This window comes from Lonchura striata, chromosome 16 (assembly GCF_046129695.1).
Source record: "Lonchura striata isolate bLonStr1 chromosome 16, bLonStr1.mat, whole genome shotgun sequence".
Lineage (NCBI taxonomy): Eukaryota > Metazoa > Chordata > Aves > Passeriformes > Estrildidae > Lonchura > Lonchura striata.
The window spans coordinates 12,901,191-12,925,756 of record NC_134618.1 but is presented as its reverse complement, the minus strand read 5'-3'; the positions used below and the strand labels follow the sequence as shown (position 1 = coordinate 12,925,756).

The following is a 24,566-nucleotide window of genomic DNA, read 5'->3' as shown; positions in this document are numbered from 1 at the left end:
CCAAAAGCCTCCCTGCCAAGCACTGAGCCCAGCTTTCCCCAGGGACAGTGTTCACATGGTGGCACAACTGAAACGTGGGATCACTGTTTAGATAAATACAAAACCCATCTGCATTCAGATGCACCATAGAGTGATTCAGTACTAGTCCTGGTTTAGCACCTTGGTCTAGGTACCACATGTCCTCATGTGTTGTCCTTTCTCCAAAATATGAGACATCCTAAGATTTTCACCCAAATAGGGAAAAAGGAAGAAATATTTTAAAGGTTTTCACAAAAACAGCATGTCCTGCAGGTAGTTTGGGTCAATCAAATGTTTTCTTTTGCTCACTTTTCCCACGTAAGATAAAATGTGGATAAAAAAATCAACATGAAGTGAAATGACTGCAACTTTATTTGAAAAATCATCAAAGCAGAACACTGTAACCTAAAAGCTACTTTTGAAAAGGGAGTGATCAAAACAATATGGCCTGATGTATCAAAATAACATTTCCAAAAAAAAAATTTCTTTAACAGCATTTTCTCAAAAGCTCTTCATTGCACCATTCCCAAAAGGACCATTCCTGGTGATAACATGAAGAGATCACCTAGGAATTTTCTCCTCTTATGCCTCCTTTTAAAGCAATGGCAACATTGGTGTCTCTTTCTCTCTTTATGTGCTGTATTTTAGACTTTTTGTCTTTTTTACCAAATCCTGTTATTAATGTTGGGCATGGGGAGAAGGTGTGATGCACAGCACCACAGACCCTGCACAGCTCTATCACATTTGCCTGCAATAGCAAGGACTCGTTGGACTGACACAGATTTCCCCAACAGCAGTGATCTTCCAGAAGGAAAGGCAGCCCCACATGAAGGTCACACAACAGGTTTTGTCCCATTCGTATTGGTAAGTCTAATGTGCTGCTCTTTGCTGCTGTGCATGTACAGAGCAGACACTCAGATAAGAGGGGGTGTGATCATGCATTGCATTGAGAGCAGAAATACATATAGGAGATGATTGTTGGAGCATGATTGTGTGATCCCTCAGCCCAAGATAGTACATGCTGAACTCTGTCCACACAACTAGGCTGGTACAGACCTGAACAGAGCAGAATGAATGTCCTTCTTCATCCTGCAAATATCACTTCTCCCGAGTCAGGTTCAATTACACTCATGGAGCTGATTGCAGATTTCAGCCTACTCTTGCATATCAAGCACATATTCAATGTTCCAGGGACTCCATGAAATAAAAAGTCAGCACGTGGTCTTCCTTACAGCCCCTGAGGCTTGTTTATTCCTGGTGGAGCCATGTAAAGAATGAGTTTGGCCTGTTTTGTCAGATGCAGGGATATCTTTATGTCACCTATCTCTTCTCAGCAAAATGTATCTGTGATTACTTCTCCATTTGCTGGGTTTTTTAAATGCAGAATTATACAATAACCCTTAAACTGAAGGAGAGGGGATTAAAAATGTTTAATTTAAAAGCTAAACTAGTCAAAACAAAGTTAGAGAAACCACTGAGCATCTCAGGTGCTGGTTAACCTGAGAAAAATAATGAAGGTTGGAGAAAGGAATATTAAATTAAGTATATTCTTAGAGGAATCATATCTTGGCTCATATACAGGTCCTCAGTGCTGCAGGAAAGGAATGGGAAGACTGAGCTGGAAGAAAAGGGAAAATAAGTGTCTTCTCATGGAAAACAAGGGAAAAGATCAGTGGAGATTGGGTAGAATGAAAAATAGCTCCACTTAAAAAAGTTTAGGTCACATTCATACCACATAACAGTAGTAATGTTTTTTGCCCTCGAAAACAAACAGCAAAGCAAGTATCACACTCACACACAGCTTATCCACACATGCAGCTGGCACACAGCCCTGCAAGGATTGTTCCTGTCCATGGAGCTCTTGTCTTACCGTAAATGTGGAGCTGTAGTGTCAGGAGAGCACCCAGAGATGGAGCTGCACACTTCTCTTTCTCCTCCAGACAGGGATGCAGTCCCGTGGGAACACACACTGACTTCTGCAGATACAGCCCCCTTCATAATTTATGGCAGGTTGCCTCAGCATCCCCCCTGGATGCCATCCTTTCCCCTGTGCAGGCATTTGGCCCCCAGGCCCAGGGCAAGGGCCGTCCCCTCGAGCAGCAGGTTTGGGGACAAGGATGGCCATAGACACATCATCTGCTGTCTCCAGCTTCTCTGGGAGCTGATGCTGTGTGATCCATGTTACATTGCTGTGCAGAAAGGCAGAAACTCCTCTCCAAAGCTCTAATGTAACTTCCAAGTCAACAGCAAATAAACTTCTGCAAAGAATGCTGAGTTGTATTGCTGGTCCCAGCTGGTTTGGTGAACATTGTTCTGTTGGAAAACATATTTCATGGTCTGTAACTGTGACAGGGTTTTCTGAAGATGGCCAAGCATGTGGGAACACTTCTCAGTCCCTAGAAGCTAATGGTTGTTCCTCATCATAGATTTACAATGTAATTGAAAAAAAAACAAAAAGAAAAGAAAGAGAAGAAATTTTGATTAACACTGCTCTTAATCACCAAAGCTTTAGCTGGAAACTACCTGGTTTTGCCAGCCCAAGCCATAACATGTATTATAGGACTGACAGTAGAAACAACCAGAGAGTAGAATAAAATAAGAATGGGGTAAATGATGGTCTCATTTGCTCAGGAGCAACTCCATGACATAAATAGCTACTCTGCATTTATGTGGCTGCAGAAGCTCAGTTTGTCCCAGTGCCTTCTCAACACTGAACATTTGTCCTGCCTTCTAATCTTTAGGACCTTCCCCTGGCAAGTGTTGTCATGCTCTTATTTTTCCTGTTTGCATGATATATCAGGAAACATCTCTAAAAAGAGACATCAGACTATGGCATGGAATTCTCTCTGGGAAATAATCTGCTGTGCTGCAGCCTGAGTAGGGGAGATCTGTTACCATTCAAGAGATGTCCCATTCAAAAACTGCTGAAACAAAAAGCAAAAATTCCCTGAGTCAACCCTGAAGCAAAGTCCCAGCCAACATCAGGGAGTCCTTTTCAGTTAGAAGAGCCTCTTTTCAGTTAAGACTTTTATCCAAGGTTATCCGAACACTTGCAATCAAATGGCATTTTGTGCTAACATTAATCCTGGTGTCCTGGCCACATTCCAGCTTAAGTAACAACATTCTGCCAACCTAAATTCCTCCAGAGGTTTCAGGAGGATGGAATTTTCTTCTTCCTTTTTGTTTTCCATTTCTAGGTAGTTAATTCTGGACTGTGCAAATGACTGACCACCTTCCAATCCAGCACTGGCAGCACCTCTATCAGGAGGAAAGTGGACCTTGAAGTGAGAAGAACCAAAATCCTGCATGAAAACACATAATTTATAATAAATGGCTTTTAAAACACTTCGACGCTTTCTTTCAAATTCTTTTAAATTTAAAATCAGTTCAAAATATAGAATTGGAATACTACTGACATCTCTGAGAAAGTTTATCAGCAATTCCAGCAATCAGAACAGAGAGGTGCCTTTTAAGTTCTAATCAATAGAGTTGTGACACAAACGAAAGGGAGATGTTACATAAGGAGTTTTTTTCTACTGGAGAGAACCCTGACAGCCAGTTATTGCACTGAGGAAAGGAAGTTACCCAGATGGACTCTCAGTCACACTAATGAAGCCATCTCATAACTGTAACAGAGACCTCATGTATCTGCTGTGACACTTAGCAAATCCGGGCATGAATAAATAGCCAAAGTCCAATTGAATTAACCTCCAGCTGATCAGCCCTACTAAACAAATTATCCTAAACTCTGAACAAGATTAGAAGGACTGGCACAGGCCAGAATCGTGTGGCAGGAGTGTTAATTCAGTTTAACAAGTTTAAACCTAATCCTCCGGTGTTCTCAGATCTCAGGGTTTCAGGGCAAACTAGCTCCAAAATGCTCTTGGAAGGGTTAGAAAAGGAGGCTCACATGAAGCTGAGAACAAAAACATGAGCTCAGCCTAGAGTCACCTAAAGATAGAGAGAATAATTGCAAATGCAGAGCAAAGAAGGATTTAGGCAGAGTATTTTTTACTGAGACAGAAGAGAGTAGGAAAATAACATTGATTTCCTCATGGAATATTCCAACCTCATTTCCAGGATGAAACTTAAAAAGTTGATAGCATATCTGCCTTTCTTAATTATCATGTTTCTTGTGCAGAAATAGGAGATAACCACCTATGAAATAAGGGACAATGCTCCATTTTAATGCTATTTTCTCCAGTATATAATTATATTTTCTTCTAAGAGTACATTTGTACAGTCCATCAAAAGCACAATTAAATTATCACAAACTTCAGTTCATTACTTAGAATGGCACTAACAAACAACTTCAGTATTTGTTTCTTTTTATGTCGATTCATAAAAGAATTTATATGGCCAGTTAAAATTAACTTTGAACTTCAACTTTAACCAACTCAATATTTTGCAGGGCTTCAAAATATTAAATCTGCTTCCAAGAGGAAATATTTATTTGATTACTCTCTAGACACAGGAGGAGATGTAGTAAACTCCACAAGTTTTCTGAAATGGAGATAACCAGGATTATAAACCCTTCTAAAAACAAATTCCTGCAGTACATGCACATGATGCCTCACAAAATCTTTCAAATCACAATAATCTTAATAAATTTATTTCCAATCTTCTATTACAGATAGGTCCTTCAATGGAGCTCCCAAATTCCTAAAATCTCACTCTTTTCAGTGAGTCTGCTTAGTATAGGCAGGTGAAGACAGAAATCTGAGAGTCTCTACAGCCCACTAAAAGACACCTGCCCGCACTCTCCTGCCTTGCCATGGAATGTCTTTATGCAAGGCTGACTTGGATTCTTCACTGTGGCTTCAGTTTTTGTGCTAAATTTAACCACCAGACAGGATGATAATTTTGACTAGATGGCAAAAAAATGTAATGTTTAATGAAAGAGACAGACACCAGGCATTTCCACCATCTTCAATACCTCTGACACCTATAAAGAATTTAAAGATCAGATGAGGCCAATCTTCACCTGATATTCAGAATTAATTCATTAATAATTTTGTTATTGTTTCATTGGCAAGGCATTGTTGCCCATTTTGTTGAGAACTGCCTGAATGCTTCCACATATTTGAGTGTTGCAAAATGAATACTCCTGTAATTCCGAGGCTTTTGTTACACAACCCTCCAAATGGAATCATGACTTGTCTACTGTGTACTTTGCTGTTATTTATGTAGTATATAAATGCAAGGTAAATATTTATTCTCATTTTCCACTGTGTGCACTGACTGATATCTCCAAAAGTTAACAGCAGCATTATGAACTGCAAATGATGACACATTGTCAAAGTTGAAACCATTTGGTTAGATGCCTCTTACATTTTCAAATATTCCCAATGTAATTTGATAACTGTCTTGAAAATAATGAGGCAATGGATTTTTCTTCTTTCAACTGTGTAACAATGAACAACTATTAGAACCACTTTATTATTTCCAGAGTTTGAGGGATCAGTGGCCACAGAGAAAGTATGCCCTTTTCAACCAAGTTTTTAATTGTTTCCTCACTTGAAAGAGGAGCTAATTTATTACTAGCAGCACAGAAGGCATTTGTCTCATCAAGATATATAATTTTAACTATTAGCATCATACTAATACTCTGGCATTCTTGTTACTTCTGCAAGGGCCATGCAGTTATTTTCTTTGCTTTCACACTTCTCAGGAACAGAGGGGTATGAGTTTTACTCTTAGAAGCTATGCCACAGTAATTTTTACAATCCACTCCATTTGCATGTTGTCTTCCATCTGACAGATCACCACAAGCACCTGAAAATCTCCTACATAAACTATAGTGAGCTTTAAGGCAATTACTGCTGTCTTTACTGATGCATGGAAATAATTCCTCTGGCCATTGCAGCAATACAAAGCTTCTGCTGCTCACAGAGTAGATCTGCTGATGGATGATACCATCCACAGGCGCTGTCATGGTTGTGATCTATGAGGAGCTGTTATTTGACAAATGAAAATTATGTAAACAGTACTCAAACTCAATCTTGCCTCATGATGACTCTGTCTGTTCCATACCCCCTGCCTACAGTGCCCAGAACAGCCAGCTGTTATCTCATGATAAATATCAAGGGTAAAATTATCATCAGACAGCACCAGGTTGGCTGCATGATGTAATCCTGACTCTTTTAGGTAGCTGGAGCTCTTTTAGCTCTCTTAGGTAGTCTGGAGTGTTTCTGGAGGTCTATCTCACACGTTTCTAGAAAGTAATTTCATTTCAGTGGCTGTTGAAATAATTTATTGAGGAATTTTTGCAAAGAAATCTAAGGTGTGCTAGTTTTAAGGGTACTGAATATATGAAAAACACTGCTGTTTGAGATCAAGCACCCCAAAAACTGTTTTCAGCAAAGTCCTTCTGCAGGTGTGACTTGCTTCACTCTTTCCAGGCTCTGCAATCTTAGCAGGAGCCCCTTCCCAAAATTCTCTCTCAGCACCAAGGTTTCTCCTTTCTCCACTCAGCCCCATGGATCTGTAATCCTTCTCCCCCAGCCTGCAGAGCAGCTCAGAAAACACCAATGACACAGCATAAAAAAAAGTCCTACAAGGGCTGGAGTACTCCTCTATTTATAGGTTGCTAAATCTGACTAAAAAAAACTTCCACAGAGCACCAGTCAAATTGCTACCTAGATGTTTCCAGGCCCAGCCAGGGCATGCTGGCTTACTGCCATGTTTTTAAATCCTACCCTGTGCATTGAGCTTTCTCAGGAAAATCTGCTAGTGCTCATATGTGGGCTGTTACTATTGACACAAACATTAATGAACATTCCCCTATTGCTTCCTTACTAAGCTGCAAGTACAAGAAACCAAAACAATAGCATGACCTGACAGTCTCAGGCATGTAAGCAATCCAGCACTTCTATTTCAGATGTGCTGCTGAGTGCAACTCACTCAGAAAGGGAACAATTTGTGTTTAAGTGCTGTGTTTGTTTTTTCTTCTAAGACTGTGGTTTTTAGCTGGCTGAATTCTACACTGAGAAAAAAAAATGTTTCATCAACAACAAAATAGGCTGGAGTGGTTCTGCAATGCCTGATGGATTGGCTGAGCCTTCCTCTCACACAATCAATGAAATAAGAGATGTTCCATACAATAAGAGCCATGGGGACAGCTTCAGAACAAAGCAAACCTCTTAGAATTGTCTCAGAATGAAAACTAATAATCTTGTTATCCTAGGGAGCACAGAAAAGGGACCAACACACAAAAGAGCCAGAATCGCCTCATCTTCCTTCAAAATATGAGCACATAAACTGAGAGCCTCAGCTTCAACTCTGAGATGCTGTTCAGCTACCACCTAATCCTGGACACACCTGAACTCCTCAGTGGCTCACACTCCAGCCTCAGGCTGCCCTGCACACCTGATGTCCCATTTCTGCTCATGTGCACAAGCAGCTGAGATGTAGTCGTGTTTGGCAGGCTCATACCTCTCTCAGGAGGACCTCCAGAAACCCAGAGATAAACCAACCAACTTCAGGTGAAGCAGGGGTGACTCCTGACTGTGGACAGTCAGGTTCAAAGCTGTGTTTCCATTCTGCCAAAGCCTCTCTCTGCTGACTGCAGCCAGCTAGCCAGGGAGACCCAACTAAACATCCCCAGGTGTGCTCTGCTCCCTGCCTCCCCCAGAGCATTGATTCACTATTATTTTCTGAACACGGTCTCTTCCAGACTAATTAAATGCAGTGGGGATGGCTTAAAAGGAGAAATCCAGGAGGTGAATTTCTGCTGTTCTTCTACTCCTTTTACAATGGCCCCATAGAGAGAGCCCTCACACAACCCTGCACCACCCACACCCCTGACCTCCCTGTGACAGTAATAAGGGGAAGAGGAGAGTTCTGATATTGTCTGGCCCAAAGAATGTACTCACAGGCAGCTCCTCTTCATGTACCTGATTTATAATAGAGATCAGAATAATTCCCAAGCAGCTCCTGCATCAGGGAGCAAGCTAATTCCTTTCCTCTCTCCTCGGCTGCGCAGCCCAGAGTCCAGCTGCACCCAAGGTTCCAGCTCACAGTCTATATTCTGCATCATAAAAGATACAAGAGAGAAATCTAAACTAGAGAAGCAATAACCTGTAAACTAATAAACCAACCCAGCACTTTGACAGTGAGATGCTCCCCAGAGCAGGGATTATTAATGGGTGTCCTGAAACACTGTGTGTCTATGATCAATAGTAGTGGGAAATATTTCTAATGCTCTGTGGATCTTACACATATATTCTTATAAAATCAGTTCAGAATAATGCAAAGACTAATATAAAAGCAGCCTCTTTCCAGTCTACACACACAGAGGCACTTAAGCAGTTTAAAAAGAAAAGCAGTATAAAACTGCTTGAATAAATAATAATAAAGGTATTAAACTGCAATATTAGGAGTAGTTTCTCTTGTCAAAGTATGGGGCTGCACAGTCATTGATTTTATCTTATAATTGAGACAGTGACATGTATGACTTATGTTTCTTTGGCAGCGAGTGCATGGGAATGGAAGAAGGGATCTTGAAATCCTGTGAAATCTCCAGCTGAAGATTTGATGGTTCTGAAACTGCTGTTGGTCTCGATTCTTTATTTCCCTCAAACCATAAAATGGGTTATATTAACAATCTGTTATGATGAAAGACAGTTTATGAAGCTAAATGTAATAATGTTTGCAATGTGATCAGGGATCTATGGAGATAAAGTGTTATAGCAAGCAGGAGTGTGAGTATGGGTACAGACCCTTCTCAGCCAGAAATGCTGGGAAGCAGATGACAGGCAGACAGATCCCCTCAGGAAAGGTCCCATTACCTGTCCTGGTGTGTATTCTCAAATCCCCATCCCCTGCCTCAGTCACACAAACAGGAGTTTTCTCCTAAGCTCATTTTTAATGGATTCACTCTCAGTGATGAGGATTCAGTGCTTAGTTGCTTCACTTGCTATATCCCACCCCAGCTAAATGCCAAAATGAGACATCCGATTGACTGAAACTGTGAAAGACAACTTTTTTTTTTTTTTTTTTTTTTTTTTTTTTTTTTTTTTTTTTTTTTTTGGCCCAAACTAATGCAAACAGCAAACAATGGTGTTTCCATGTAAATCTGAACTACAGTGGACTCCCTTTGTTCCCCTGTCATGTAAAAATTAAAATGAAGTCTACCAAGGAAGGCAGGAAGAATCCAGTCCTTTGTTTCCTGAAGTAAAGTTACTCTCTGGAGAAGGCAGAGCAGGAATAAACTTCTTTATGAGTCAGGAGGTTTTACTGACAATAGCTGCTATTATCTCTGTCAAACAGGCAAAGCCTCGAGTGATTGTGGTAAGCAAGAAAGAGGAATGCTGTTTATTCAGTGCTGGAAAACAGACTATTTGCCAGGCTGCAAAGAGTACCGAAAAGGTATTGAGTCTCCGAGTTTGAATTAACCACAAAAATAACCTGCTGAATTAAAAGCTTTTCCATGGACCTCTGCTGCTCTCTAACGGTGCCTTAAAGGATTCTCAGCACAAAGTCTGTGTTTTCCTCCTGTAATCAAATTTTAGTAAAACTTTTAATGCAAAACAAATAAAAGATGTATTCATGGTCCTTTGGAGATGTGACCTGAACAGATAACCCACAGGTCAGATAGCTATTGCTGTACACATGACCAAGATATTTGGGATGTGGTGAGGATGCTGGTAAAGGAGAGCTAAAACATGGGAATGAAGGTTTTGACTGTATTTTAGATGCAGCAATTGCAGGAGTCTGGGAGGTTGCAAACTTCTGGGAAATGCCAATTTTCAGGGCTTTGTATAAATTAGAATACAAAATCTTTATTCGTGAGTGCCAGTATTTCAAAGGGAAAAAATAGTACTGTATTGATTTGGTATAATTAATAGAAATTAATGTTTGCACTTGAGACTGACACATTTGGTTTCACCCTCCTCACACAGATGCCTTTATTTTATCCCCGAGTACAGCTCCAATGCTCGCTCAGCTAATGGCAAGGCCACTTCCATGACCAAAACCAACCTTGTTTTCATAGAATCACAGAATGGTTTGGGTTGGAAAGGACCTTAAAGATCATCTTGTTTCACCCTGTCGTGGGTGACACCTTCCACTATCCCAGGTTGCTCCAAGCCCTGTCCATCCTGGCCTTGCACACTTCCAGGGATGGGGCAACCACAGCTGCTCTGGGCAACCTGTGCAAGGACAGCACCTTCATAGGGAAATCTAAGTCCTAACAGCCAATATTCATTTATTCCTTTCATGTTTAAAAGCATTTATCTTGTCCTATCTCTTTCTGTATGTAAAAAATTGCCTCCTTTACACAAGCCCCCTTTATAAGCCACTTTTATTAAGATGGGAAAGCATACACTGGATCTTATAGTGCGGCCTAACAAAACCCAGTACTGGGAGGGACCGTATCCCATGGGGAAATGAGGGAAAAACAATATCCACAGCCCTTCTAGGACTGCAGGGTCACCGCTCCCCTCACACGCCACCCCTCATGGCACAGGGGGGTCCTGCCCTGTGACTCCTCCGCAGCTCCTGGTGTGAAACAGGGAGAAAGTGGGCGTGGAGGCTAAACTGGGGAAAGGGGTTCACCCCCGGAGAAGGGGGTTCATTCCTGGAGAAGGGAGTTCATCCCCAGAGAAGGGGTTCATCCCCAGAGAAAGGGGCTCATTCCCAGAGAAGGGGTTCATCCCCAGAGAAGGGAGTTCATTCCCGGAGGGTTCATTCCTGGAGAAGGGGTTCATCCCCAGAGAAGGGGTTCATTCCCGGAGATGGGGTTCATCCCCAGAGAAGGGGTTCATCCCTGGGAGAAGAGGTTCATTCACGGAGAAGGAGCTCATCCCCGGAGATGGGGTTCATCCCTGGAGAAGAGGTTCATCCCCGGACAGGGGGTTCATCCCCGGAGAAGGGGTTCATCCCTGGAGAAAGCGTTTATCCCCGGAGAAGAGGTTCATCCCCGGAGAAGAGGTTCATCCCCAGAGAAGGGGTTCATCCCCGGATAAGGGGTTCATCCCCGGACAGGGGATTCATCCCCGGACAGTGGGTTTATTCCCGGAGGTGGGGTTCATCCCCGGAGAAAGGGGTTCAGCCCCGGATAAGGGGTTCATTCCAGGAGAAGGGGTTCACCCCGGGAGGCCGGGTTCACCCCGGAGAAGCGCCCGGGAGCGGCAGCCCTGCCCGCGGCCGGCGAGGGGCCGTGAGGAGCGCGCGGCGGGGCGGACATGGCGCCTTCCGCGCGCACAGCGGGTAATGGCGGCGGCGCGGAGGGAAGGGGAGGGAACAGGCCGTGAGGGCTGCCCTGCGCCATCGCCCCCCGCCGGCTGCGGGAGGGAGAGAGGGAGGGATGGGAAGGGAAAGGAAAGGAAAAGAAAAGCGCCGCTTCCGCCACGGCGGGGCGGGCCTGGGCGGAGAGCGGCGGCGCGGCGGGGCTGGCAAGGGTAGGGGCGGTGAGGGCCGCGGCCCGGCGGGATGGGGGTGGCTGTCTCCCTGTCTCCATGTCTCCCTCAGGAGAAGCCTGGTGGAGCCGGGTGGAAAGCAGGGCTCGAGGTTTCCCCCTCGGTGCCAGCTGCCCGCGTTAGCGGGGCCCCTGCCAGGCAGCGGGGCCGTGCGGGGCAGTGATGCCATCGCTGCGGCGCTGCGAGGTCCCCCCCAGTCAGGGCTGCGGGTTTGTACTGAAATTAACCTCAGCGTGGGTATTTCAAACTATGGGAAGGATTCGGTCTTTTTGTAGCGCGTCGCGCATGTTTTTCATGTAATGCTGTCGTACTGTCGCCGTGTTGTTCCTTTCGGAAGCGATGGAAGCGGGTCCCATCGTGACGTCCAAGCAGCGGGAGGAGGTGGTGCACGGGGTGCCCACGGAGGTGGTGTGCACGGCCTTCTCCAACTCCGTCCTCGTGGTGGTCACACAGTACGGCAAGATGGGCACCATCGTCTACGTGGACCCCAACATCGTCGGCGACAACGTGGGCAGGCCCACGCTCACCACGAAGGTGCTGCTGGGCAAGGATGAGGTGAGGTGAGAGCGGATGCGGAGCGCTGGGGCAGCAAGGATAAGGGGGAAATGTAGTGGGTGGGGCTGTGCAAGTTGCCAGGGAGTTGATGAATCACAGCAGTTAAGCAGTGTTTGAACAGTGATAAGATTAATTTTAAAATGAGGAAAGAGGGGCTCATCAGAAAAGTATGTGCGCTCGTCTGCTCTGTGGACATAAAAGTGTAACTAACCATGAGTGGTTTGGCGATCTGTTGTTTTGTATCCTACAGGATATGGATTGCTTCTGCGTGTTTATGGAAAGTTTGATAAAACTGTGTTGATTTAAGGGTTGCAAGATTAAATATGCAGCCATTGATAACCTTTTTGGGTTTCTGTTCCAGTGAGTTTGTTTTCCTTTTCAGGTCTGTTTTCCCACCCCCATCCTCCCCTGTCTATGCCAGCCCCATAATGGGCTTTAGTTGCCCACTCCCAAGTGTGCCCAGCACCTTCCCTTGATAAAGTTAAATTTGTTTTGCTTCAACAAAATGAGGTTTTTATCGACCACTTCACAAAGCTAGAGAGAAAGCAGATGCAAATGTGTTTCGCAAAGCATCAACTGGTCAAACATTAAAACAGAGTTACAGAGCTACAAGATTATGAGGCTTTCCATCAAGGTTGAAGCTATTGCATATTACTTGCTAGATTTAACTAGAAAAGCTATAACAACACAAGTTCCTGATTTTATCCATGACTTTTCCTTGTGGAGTTCTTTCTCTTGAGCAATAGCCTTCCCTTTTTGGGAGATATTTTGCTTTCTCTGCTTTGATATATGCAAATTCTGACCACCTCCACCCCCAAGCTTATTTTGTGTTTTACTTGGAAATGGGAAGTGCTATGTTTACTTTGTTCCATTCTATTTTTAAAAAATTTTAACTAACTGATCTAAATTTCAAGAAAAGACTTTCACTAGTTTGCTGCTTTCCTGCTTGTCACTGCTAACATCCTTCTTTGGGACGCTGCACACTTCCAAACAGCAGCTGAAATCAAGCAAACTCATCCTTCCAACAGATACACAACTATGGGTGTAAATAAACCCTAGACAAGCTGGGTGGTTCGAAGCTGTGCTGGGTGAGGTTGAGACTGGACATGAGAAAACACCTCTTCACCACGAGTGTGGTCAGACACTGGAACAGGCTTGAGGTGCTTGATGCTCTAAGCCTGTCAGTGTTTGAGAGCCATTTGGACAATCCCCTGAATAATGTTTTAACCTGGTCAGCTCTGAGTTGGTCAGGCAGCTGGGCTAGATGTCATTGTATGTGCCTTCCATGTGACATAGTCAATGCTGTTCTGATGTATTCTTGTTAAAGAAACCTCATGGAAAAGGTTATATCCCTTTTTTTGCCTCCTTCAGCCTCACTACTTATTTCTGCTCTTCATTATTCTATTAAAATAAAAGGCAACATGTCTGTAACACCAGACATACAAAAACTGTGTATTTAACACCATTTGGGGATCTCTAGGAATTACAAAAATAACAGCTTTTTTCCAGAGCTTGTCAATGGAACATCCCCTTTTCAGAACAAGATTTTAAACAAAAAAAAATGTACTTGCAAACTTCTTTAGAAACCTGGCTGTGAAGGAAATAAAGGCATTTGGATCCATAGCATTTCATATAATTTAACACTGGTGCCACAGTTCAGGTGGGAGGATTATGGAAGGAAAGATTCTCCGTACGGAGTTTCCAAGTTTCCCAGACAGTGCTGAACTCAATTCAAGTGCAGCTCCACTGAAGTTGTTTCCGGGTGGTGTGGGTGGCTGGCACATTCATGGGACCAAACTCTTCCCTTTTAATCTGGTTGAGAAAATGCTTTCTGAAGTTCCCTGTCCCATGGCTTGCCTTTGCTGACCATGTTGGAACTGGCCAACAAGCATCGAGCTCAGTCTGAGTCCAGAATCAAGAGTTTCTCCACGTCACTCAGGGACGCTTCCTCTCCTGCAGGAGGGCTCTCCCATTGTAGGAGTGTACATCTGTATCCCTTTGCTTTTCAGCCCCTCGTTCATGTTTGTGCCAAAAACCTGGTGGCGTTCGTGTCGCAGGAAGCTGGGAACAAACCTGTTCTCCTCGCCATGGCTTTAAAGGACAAAACCATGGAAGGAATACAGGCTCTACGAGAAGTGATCCGGAGCTGCCAAGTGTGGTGAAGTTGTGCCATCTGGATTCAAGGAAATGATCTTGAGTCCGTGACTCATCACCACCTATTTAAAAGGACTAGAAATGAAAACGATGGAATGTCTTTGTGGTGGTTTTGGATGTCCTAAGGAATTTCATGAATTTTTCTCTACTGTGTAGAACATTTGTGGGTTTTATTACTGGGACAGGTTTGCAAGTCCATATAGACAGTGGCGAGACGAGAGCAATTGTCTCAACATAGGAGAGAAGTGCTACTTTTATCATGTTGGGTGGGTCATTTATTTGGGAAAGGGCTCAGCTCTGCTCATGTGTCCTGAGGAGCAGCAGATGCCAAGGTCTGTAGCTGTGCCATACCGCAAAGGGGGAACACCCAGTGCAGAGGGAATAAAAGAAACATTGTCAAATCAAATTTTACCTGTTTTCTTTTTTGCTCTATGAGAATCACTTCAATTGAAATACAAGCCTTGGTAAAAAATCAACAGTTGCATAATGGGAAACATTTTCTTGCCTTTTTTTAGGAAATGAGTCTTAGATGGCTGCTTTTGTCCTTATGTCCGTTCCTTTCTGGATGTAGTCTGAATTAATTTTCTACTTTCACTCTGATTTTAAAGAAAGGCAGATCATGACACTTTGCAAATTTCATGAAAGCTGATGTCAGGGTGGAAGACAGGAACCCAAATTAGTGGTAAGAAAATAATCTCTGCCAATGGATTACGTGGTACCAACACATCAGAGAAACAGCATCCATTGGCTGATCAATGAACATCTGTCAGGAGATGTGAGGACAGATGGTTTGAGGGGTTACACAGGGTTGTTTCTGACAAGTCACCTACAAAATGTGTCAGATTATGTTGTATGAGCTGATGCAAAGATTAATAGCCAAACTTTTGCCTGGAAAGCACATTTGTTTTTACCTCTTGTAATAAACAACAACAAGTAGTAAATTTTCAAGTGAGCTGTTATACACTTTTGTCACTTATGAACTTGACAGCACAGACAGAGGCCAGGTCTTGGATTCTGGGCACAGTAGAGTTGTGCTAAGACCAGTTGGTACAGCAGAATCAGCACAGAGCCTGTGCCTGCCCCATCATGGTGATCCAGCTGCCAGGTCATTCTGTTGTTAAAAAATCCCCTAGAAGTAGAAAAGCAGAAAATGGATTTCGAAAGGACTCTTTTCTCTGAAATAAGAGTTATTTACAGCATTTAAAGGGATTATGAGAAATGAAACTCTTTTTAAAAAATACATTCAAACACTGCAGGCTTCCAGCTGCCCTTGACAAGAAACTGCATCTAAAAATAATTTTCTAAACTGTGCTTCCAAGAATCAAAGATTCACATCTGTCAGAGCTATAAATTTTTCCTCTTTTCCACTTCCCTTTTTTTTTTTTTTTTTTTTTTTTTTTTTTTTTTTTTTTTTGTCTAGGAAGGCTGAGAGAGCCATGTGGAATTAGTTATTGTCAATCTTGGTTTGCTAGGAGGGATTCTCTCCTGACACAAAACTGAAGCTCTTACTGTGTCCACAGCTCCAGCAGCTTGAAGAGAACATGCATGAATCAGCAAATTGGATAGAAATTGCATCTTCCACTGTGGTGATAGAGGGGCATACCACTGCTGTGCCCCAGAGAGCTGAGTGTTACTACCTAAAAGCCAGGCACAAGTTAAGTACCTTCATTTCCTGGCTGTGTATGTGCCACCTGGTCTGCATAGGGCAGGGGGTGAGGAAAGGTCATGGAAGCATCTCTGATTTGATGCTCGGAGCCCGGACAGACTTACCTTGCTGCCTTTCCATGTTTGATAAATTAGAGCCCGAGCAATTGGTCCTTCGACTTTGCTCCTCTCTGCTGCACAATAAACCAAGGGGAAGGCCTGCTCAAACAACAGGCACAAGATGCCACCAGCTGCCTGCCTTTTAGCACTGCTCTCCTCCAGGTAGAGATTAATTCCCAATTGCTGGGAAAGCTGCCTCTGCCGCCCAGGCAGAGCTCCTGCCCTCGGCCCGTGTGCTGGGCGGGGGACAGCGGTGTCGGGCCGCACAGCCGCTTTCCATCCGTGTTTGCTTTCCGGGCGTGGGTGCCGAGCGCGGCGGACTGGAAAGGTAAGTTGGGTAGCTTTTCTGCGGGAGACAAAGCCCGACCTGCTGCTCCAGCTCCCGCGGGGCCCGGGGCGCAGCGAGGGCGCTGGCAGGGCGAGCCGGGCACAGCGAGGGGGTGCTGGTAAAGGTAAGCGGGGTGCCGGGACACAAGGGCCAGCGGGGAGAGTGGGACGCTGCTGGGAAAAGTGGGGTGCTGGTGGGAGCCGGGAGCAGCGAGGGTAACTGGGGCAGCGGCAGGGCCCGCGGCCAGCAGCGGGCAGGGCTGGGAGGGTGTCCGGAGGAGGAGTCTCCGGCGGGGCAGGTGGAGGAGGGCACGGGGGATGCAGAGGCAGGTGCACGGCAGCCGGACTCCCTCCCGGAGGAGCCCCAAAGGGTGAGTGGGGCCCTGGGGGGGTGCACAGCAGCTGGGGGAAACCCCACAAATCGGGGTTGACTCAGCCATTGGTTCTGAGCACCTGTGGGAGCCTCTGGGAGGGCAGAGCCTCCTATAAGAGCCCTGTGCCTGCGTCATCCACTCCTCCAGATGGGCTTCAGGGAGTGCTCGATGCTGCCCTGCCGCGATTTGTAGCTGTGTGCTGTAGGTCCTTCCCCCTGAGTGGCCTGATCGTGGTGTGGAGAGGCTGGTCCCGTAAATAGAGTATCCCGGCTTTATCTGACAGCAATCAGGAGGAAGGGCATGTCTCCTGCTCTGGTGGGGCCAAGCCTGGATGCTCCCCTCCCCAGGATATGGGTCAGGGATCTCAAAGGCAGTGCTGGGGGGCTGCGAGGGCTCACCTTTCCCTGCTGACCTGCTTCACTCCACAGGGGGCTGCCGCTGAGATGGGGATATGTCCTAGGTGCTGCAGGACACAGGGAGACGTGAGCTGGGAGTCTGGGCTCTGGCAGCCTGCCGATGGAGGGGAGTCCCTGGCAAGGTGAAAAGCCCCATTTGCAGGTGGCCTGCCTGAACACAAGCTTCACTGCTCAGTTTATCTTTTCAGTTCTCACTTAGCATCTCTAATATCCCAGAGAGTGTATGTAACAGGTAGACACTGTATGGCAGGTACCTGCAAGGTGTCTGAAAACAGATTGGATATGGCTCAGTCCCATCGAGGAGCTGAATTTTGCAGCTGGTATTATTCCCGGTGTCTCCTTGCTGCCTTTGTTTTGGAAGCAAATGGCTCTGTAACTGCATTGAATTGCCTGACTACCTTGCACGGCCGGGATCTAATTACCTGTGGAGCTGGGAGCCCTGTCTCTGAGCGGCACCGCGGCTTTTGCTTTTAATGGCTTGCTCTGCAATGTTCAGAGTGTGACAATGTCGGGGAGGCTGCCAGGACTGGCTGTTGGTGCCACCGTGCTCACACCGCCATGGCTGGGAAAGTTCATAAGAGATGGGATGTCTTGGACCAAGTATCTGTGGCACAGCGCTGGGTTGAAAACTGAATAAATGGATCTAGTGAAGAGCACAGCTCTCTGCCGTGTCCTGGGGAATAAGCTGGATCACTAGAAAAGTGACTAGAAAAACAGCTAGAAAGAGTGAGCTTTCATCCTGCTCTGTCATGATGCTCTGGCAGAGGCAAAGCGTGGCCAAATCCAGCCATTTAGCCCCAGCCAGCAGCAGGGCAGCCCCCAGAAGGAGTGAGGAGTGACTGGGGAACGGGGCGCAGCCAGACTCCCATGTCCTTCCCCGTACCACCAGCTATCTCCGTCCTCCTGTTAATGTTTACAAGGCAGGTCCGGCAGCATCCAAGTCTGTCCAAAGACCAGCTCCCGCCCCGGCTTTCCGGGATCCTGGCCGGGGCAGGAGCACAGGACGGTGGCGGCAGGGAGGAAAACGCGGCTCCTGCTCCTGTGTAACCCTCTCGGCCCCGCGGCTGTCCCCGCTCCAGCGCCGGTCCCCGCGGCCGCTCCGGGCGCGCTCCTGGGGCCGCGCCAGGGCAGCTCCGCTTACCCGCGACTCCTGCCAGGCCGAGCCGCGGAAAGGTATTTTTAGGGCTGTTGATCTGACACCAGCCGAGTTTGCTCTCCTGTGAGGTTGGGGTTCGGTGAGAGGGCAGAACAGGGAGCCGCAGGGTCAGCTCTTGCTTTGGTTTGTTTTCAGTGTTTAATTGGACCGAGGTCATTCCCTACCACTCTTATCCATGGCAGATATTTTTATGCTTCTCTCCAGTTCATGCTTACAGTTTTACCCCAGGCGATAGTTACCCAGCAGCTAAAGTATTTGTTTATTAACAATGCACTGAGAAGCATCTATATTGTTAGAGTTCAGCTCGCAGGTTGTTGGTTTTTTAAACCACTATTGTTATACTTGGGGAAAAAGCAGCTTTCCATAGATTAAGAGAAAGAGAGCCCAAACATGGCAGTTTATGCATCTGTTGGCCTTGAGATACGAAGCTGCCCTATAAATAATTGCTTATTATTAGGTTGGTCCTTGCTGTCTGTAAGCACAGGGTACACGGTGTCCGTATGCCCAGCCACCCTCTGCACAGGAATGCTCAGTGCCTTGGGGCAGCCACCTTTGAGGAGCACACACCGAGCAGGGAGATGCCACAGCACTCCTGCATCCCCAAAGGGCAGCAGATCTGCCTCTGGAATAGCAGGCTTGCTCCCTTGTGCTTAATTTGGGTGCAGGAGGGACTGCCGGCTGTCCTTCAGGTCTTGGGGTTGGCACTACTGGCACACTGACACCCCCACAATCCCGAAATAGCTGGGTGAAGAATGTGGGTGACACCAAATGTCTGGTTTCTTGGGCAGCCCCAGGCTTTGCCCCCAGCAGGCCACACATGATGAAAGGAGCCAAATCTGGGGGGGTATCTGGTGTTTTCTGGGCTCCCACGGAAGATGACACAAGTGTCCTGATGGCTTGTTGGTAAGGGACTCTTTAGTATCCTGGGTGAGGGATTGGTTTAACCCTTAAGTCTCTGGTTTCTGATGGAAAAGACGTACAGATCATTCCCTTTCAAGTGGGAGTGATTCCTGAGAAAGCCAGGAGCAAAGCTGAGAAAGAGAAGTGTGTCTTTTGGGAGACATAGGAACTGCATAGACCTCCTCAGGGAAATGAGGGTCTGCTTCTGAAGGATATTTGCATTTTCCTGCTGGGAGAAGCAGACCCAATCACGGCAAAGGGGCTAGTTTGGGTGAAGGACACCCTGGAAAAACCCTGGGGAGGAGATAAATCTCACAGGAGGTTTTGTACATGCTGTGTGGGCTGGGAAATCTGCTGGGACCTTCCCTGTCACCAGCTTACCTTGCTCCTGCCTTCCTGCACCACTCCCCTTCCTTCTCCCTCCCTGCAGATGAGTAATGCCACACGTGCTGTGCCCTCTCCCGTGGCACCTGGCACGCTGGGGCCTGGCACATCAGCCAGGCTGGCCTCAGCCCCACCATTCTCAGCTGTTGCCCTGCTTACGGCTGCCCACAACAACTCCCAGGATGACCAGCAGCTTTTCCTGACCACGACAGCAGCACAGGCCATCTCTGGCATCTTCGTGTGGTCAGCACTCATCGTCACCTTCCACCAGGTATGGGCTGCAGCAGACATGGGGCTCAACACAGGGGCTGACATGAGAGCAAAACTATCAATTGCCCCCAAGTCCATTGCAAATCACTCAGCTCCAGGTAAGTATTTCTTCCTGTTGCTGCCCAGAGGTGATATCCCTGCTGTCAGGAGCCTGGTGCTGGCAGCTCATAAGGATGGTTTTGCCACACTCCCCAGGTGGTTGCCAGAGCCAGAAGAGGCTGTAGGCACTGCCCAGAAGCATCAAGGTGGGGCATTTGGGGTGTTTGGGGTGCACAGCACCAGCTGCCTTGAGGCATATCCCGAGTGGGCATGGTTTAGGGGGCTGTGCAGGTCCATGCTGCTGGAGGCAGGCCTGGGGCAAGTGGCTGTCTTCAAGCACTGGGATGGGACTGCACAGGGGAGGGCACATTCCTCACACAGCCCAGAGAAGAAACCTGATTTCCACATGTTTTCATGGAAGGGATGGGCCCAGGGACTGGAATGGAGCCTGTTGTGTGTGTTCACTGTGATGGTCTGTGGTGGAAAGCTGGCAGAGCTCTCACCCCAGAGAGGAGGGTTAACACAGCACCCGTGTGGGCTTGGGGGCACCTCTAGTTCCCATCCTGACCTGTGGCAACCACAACTCTGCATGCTGGGCACTTTGCAGATCTACACACACCTGAGGAACTACACCATCCCCAAGGAGCAGCGCTACATCATCCGCATCCTCTTCATCGTGCCTGTCTATGCCTTTGACTCGTGGCTCAGCCTCCTCCTGCTCGGCAGCCACCAGTACTACGTCTACTTCGACTCGGTGCGTGACTGCTATGAAGGTGAGCACAGCAGCTGCTCAGCGGGGAGGCTGAAGGCAGAGCAGGGCTCTCATCCTGCTGACCTGTCTTTGGAGCATCTTGGGCTGTGAAGCGGCAAATCTCCATTGCTTTCACTTCCCACTCTCCCTCCAGGCAAAGGTTTTCTCCTTTCTTCTCTGTTGGCAGCAGGGAGGGGGTGTCCCACAGACCAACATGAGCTGCAGCCTTTCACACACGGGCTTGGAGGGACCCCAGCACCACAGTCCTGGGAAAGAGGTTTTCTGGCTATCTGTGAGGTAGAAGTGCAGCTTCTCTAAAACATGAGGCAGATGTACCTAAGGAAATGGAGCATTGGGGTGTGTTGAAGTGCAAAGGAAACTTGTCAGGATTAAGGCTGTTTTTCTACCTTGGTCCTCTCTTCCTCAGGAACTAAGTTGTGTGGGCATTTGCATTACTTCAGGTTTGGAGTATATGAAAAATAAGCAGTGGGGATGTCCAAGAAAACTGTTCAGGACCCACTGCTTGCTGGCCACCAACCATTTGTGCTGCCCCTTAGCAATTTTGAGGTACTTCCATGCACATGGTCACTGGATAGACTGTGTGTGCCCAGAGGAGCTTCTGTGTCTGTAATGGACTCTGTGCACATAGTGCAATGTGTCTGACTCCACTTGGAAGTCAGCTAGATTTGATGTGCTGCTCCTCTCAGTGGGCTCCCACACACCAGCATCCCAAATCTTGATGCAGTGCCAGGCTGGATGAGGAAACACCTGAGCAGGAAGGAATGTGAGATTAAATACCCCCTCCAGGACTCCCATCAGTCCTGCTGATCATGTCTGCCCTTGCCTTGGCAGCTTTTGTGATTTACAGCTTCCTGAGCCTGTGTTTCGAGTACCTTGGAGGGGAGAGCACCATCATGACAGAGATCCGAGGGAAGCCCATTGCGTAAGTCCCAGCATCCTGTGAGCTCCTTCTCCATCCACTTTCCCCACCCAGCACCCCCAATGGCATCTCCTTGTCTTCTGCTTCCAGGTCCAGCTGCTTTTATGGGACCTGCTGCCTTCAGGGTATGTCCTACTCCATCGGGTTCCTGCGCTTCTGCAAGCAGGTGGGTACCCCTTGGGGAGCATTGACTGCACTTCCCTCAGATGAGGCTCTCTGGGTGGCAAGTTCCTTCCCCACTGCCCTGCCAAGGGGGCTTAGCTTCATTATTCACTTAAGATGCTGGATTTGGAGGCTTTTTTCCTCTGAGGGAGGCAGGTCACCAGCTTGCTGGCACCTGGCCAGCAGCAAGGCTGCTTGCTGTCCTTGCCTCTGACTCACTGCTGAGTCAGGGCCTCCTCCCACTGCAGAGCTCAGATTGCCATCTCTGTCCAGTCCCAGGTTAGCCTGGATGCTGTCTCACTCTCCAGGACTGCACAGTGGGCTGAATCTTGTCACCTGTCTGTCCCCCACCTTGCACTGGCTATGCTGCCTTTCAGGAGCTGTCTCTGGAAGCCCCACTCCCTCGCATCTGCAGACCTTGTGTTGGTTCATATTTCACCCCAGAGCACTGCTCTCTCCTCTGTGTGTGTCCCTGGAGCAGAGGGGTGGCATGTCCTGCTGCCCGTGGTACACCGTGTCTCTCCCCTGTGCAGGCCACGCTGCAGTTCTGCATTGTGAAACCCCTCATGGCAATCGTCACCATCATCCTGCAGGCATTTGGGAAGTACCACGATGGAGACTTCAAGTGAGGCTGCTGGGTGGGGCTGGGGGGGAGTGAATGGGAGAGGATGGATCCCTGCTCTACCACCAGTCTCCCCAGGAAGCTGCTCCATGGATAGTGAGAGCACTGTGAGCCCAAAGAGCCAGGGAACAGAGACTCACTGCCCCCAAACAATAAAAGGACAAAACGCCTGTGAGCCATAATAAATAAATTAATAAATAAAAATAAATCCCATGGGCAGAGGAGAAGCTGCTACCTCTGCCCTCCTCTCTTTCCTGGGCTGTGCTCTCCCCAACAGCAAAGCTGTGCAGCCTCCCCTTCCCCATTTGATCTTTCTTTGCCCCCAGCTGCACTTCCTTTGCTCCCCAAAGCCCAGGGCAGCAGCTCTCTCTCTCTCTCTGCCTGCAGTGTCCACAGTGGATACCTCTACATCACCATCATCTACAACTTCTCTGTCAGCCTGGCTCTTTATGCCCTTTTCCTCTTCTACTTCGCCACCATGGACTTGCTGCGCCCATTTGAGCCGGTCCTCAAGTTCATCACCATCAAGGCTGTCATCTTCCTCTCCTTCTGGCAAGGTGGGCCCCACCACAGACACCCAGCGCTTCTCCTCCCATAGCCCCACCTGGACCAGGGGTGCAGGAGCAGAACTGATCCCTCTCCCTTCCCCCGCACAGGGACACTGCTGGCAATCCTGGAGAAATGTGGGGTGATCCCTGAAGTTCAGATCATCGATGGGAAGGAGGTGGGAGCTGGGACAGTGGCTGCTGGCTACCAGAACTTCATCATCTGCATTGAAATGTTCTTCGCTTCCATTGCCCTGCGCTACGCATTCACCTGCCACGTGTACAGGGAGAAGAAAGAAAACTCAACAGGTAACTCTTCCTCACTTTTTCCTTTCTTCAATGACTAAGGAAAGAGGAAACTTCCCTTATTTTATTAGTATCCCATTACCAATGGGATGTTAGAAGCTACAAGAGGAATTTCTTTATCCTGTGCTCTCTACATTTCTTCTTCCTCTTCCCTCATGACACCCACAAGCTAAAACAAGGGGGCAGGTAAGGAGACCTTGGTGTGGCTGGGCAGGATTAGGGGATGGTGGTATTACCCACATGCTCTTGGAGAGGATCTACCCTTTGGAACATGGAGCTGGGATTTTCTTCCTTCTCCTTGAAACCTGGGACCACAAGCTACTGTGGCCCAGAATGAGCCCTTGATCTTCTTGAATTTCTAAGGAGAAGTGCGTTGGATCACTTGGGCTCATCGATTGCTGCCCCATCACCCTCCTGCTCTCCCTGTTTTGCAGCAAACCTCGCCCCGATGCAGAGCATCTCGAGTGGGCTGAAGGAGACCATCAGCCCCCAGGACATTGTGCAGGATGCCATCCACAACTTCTCGCCCGCGTACCAGCAGTACACCCAGCAGTCCATGCAGGAGGCAGAGCGCAAAGCACCGGGGGAGAACGGGCACATGGCCACCAAGATAGATGGACAGAGCAGCAGGAAGAGCAAAAACATTGAAAAGAGAATGCTAATCCTGTCAGATGAGGAGCTGTAGGAGGTATCAGAAGAGACACTGACACTGAAGAGGTTTTAACTCGTGCAGAGGGGAGGTGTCTTGAGGCTGAGACAGCCTGGGCTAATCAGAATACTGAGAAGCCAGGAACTCTATCCAAAAAGCCAGTCTCTCAAAGGGAAGATGTAATAATCCAGAAAAGGTTAAGTCAAATAGTGCCAGCTTCTACTATCATGGATGGAGCTGTGTTGAACCCTGTGTTGCAGCCTGGGCTTTGCTGACCCACTGCTGCTGTCTCTCTGCCAGCCCTGTGCCAGTGCTGGGGGATGCCAGGCAGGGAGGGGAGTCAGGGTGCAGGACAGACCAGCTGCCCTTGCTCTACTCTTACCTCCAAGCAATGCTGAGGCCTGAGAGAAATGCTTTTCTCAGCACAGTTCTGCTCTAATTTCTCCCAATTTGAGTAAAAAAATTATCTCCAAGGGCTCTGTGGAGAAAACCAACCCAGGAAGGTGACTTCGCTTCACCTCAAAACCTGGTAAAGGTTGAAAGACGTCATTCCTTATTTTTACATCTTTTCCCCTTTCCTTCTCACAGCAAAGCTTATAGAGATGTGCAAAAGACCTTTACCATGGAGAAAGAGTAAGTCATCCTCTTCTCCCTCCAGATGTGGATGCAGCTGTCCAAGTAACTCCCCTGGCAGTGTGGCAGCACCTCACTGGGACTAACCAGAGGTCTGCAGCTGCATTTCTGAGAGCTGCCAGTGACAGAAGTGCTTGTTTATGTCTAAACCAGCTTATCTCTGAACTGGTCAGAAGTTAAA

General features: G+C 47.4%; 2 protein-coding genes across 4 annotated transcripts; both read left to right on the top strand.

Moving 5' to 3' along the window:
• The first annotated feature begins 11,356 nt into the window (after window positions 1-11,356).
• On the top strand, window positions 11,357-14,553 carry PSMG3 (proteasome assembly chaperone 3). Of its 3 annotated transcripts, none has more exons than XM_021539638.2 (3): window positions 11,357-11,420; window positions 11,776-11,993; window positions 14,003-14,553. In XM_021539638.2, the coding sequence occupies exons 2-3, from the start codon at window positions 11,778-11,780 to the stop codon at window positions 14,153-14,155; spliced, it is 369 nt and encodes a 122-aa protein (XP_021395313.1). In that variant the 5' UTR covers window positions 11,357-11,420; window positions 11,776-11,777; the 3' UTR covers window positions 14,156-14,553. The 3 variants fall into 3 exon arrangements, with proteins under 3 accessions (XP_021395313.1, XP_021395315.1, XP_021395314.1); XM_021539640.2 differs by having other exon boundaries at window positions 11,776-11,998; window positions 14,003-14,103; XM_021539639.2 differs by having other exon boundaries at window positions 11,371-11,420; window positions 11,714-11,993.
• Window positions 14,554-16,540: 1,987 nt separating this feature from the next.
• TMEM184A (transmembrane protein 184A) lies at window positions 16,541-23,959 on the top strand. The gene is made up of 9 exons (XM_021539641.3): window positions 16,541-16,609; window positions 19,515-19,739; window positions 20,385-20,550; window positions 21,381-21,471; window positions 21,559-21,634; window positions 22,164-22,255; window positions 22,640-22,809; window positions 22,909-23,106; window positions 23,538-23,959. The coding sequence occupies exons 2-9, from the start codon at window positions 19,515-19,517 to the stop codon at window positions 23,786-23,788; spliced, it is 1,269 nt and encodes a 422-aa protein (XP_021395316.2). The 5' UTR covers window positions 16,541-16,609; the 3' UTR covers window positions 23,789-23,959.
• Window positions 23,960-24,566: the final 607 nt, after the last annotated feature.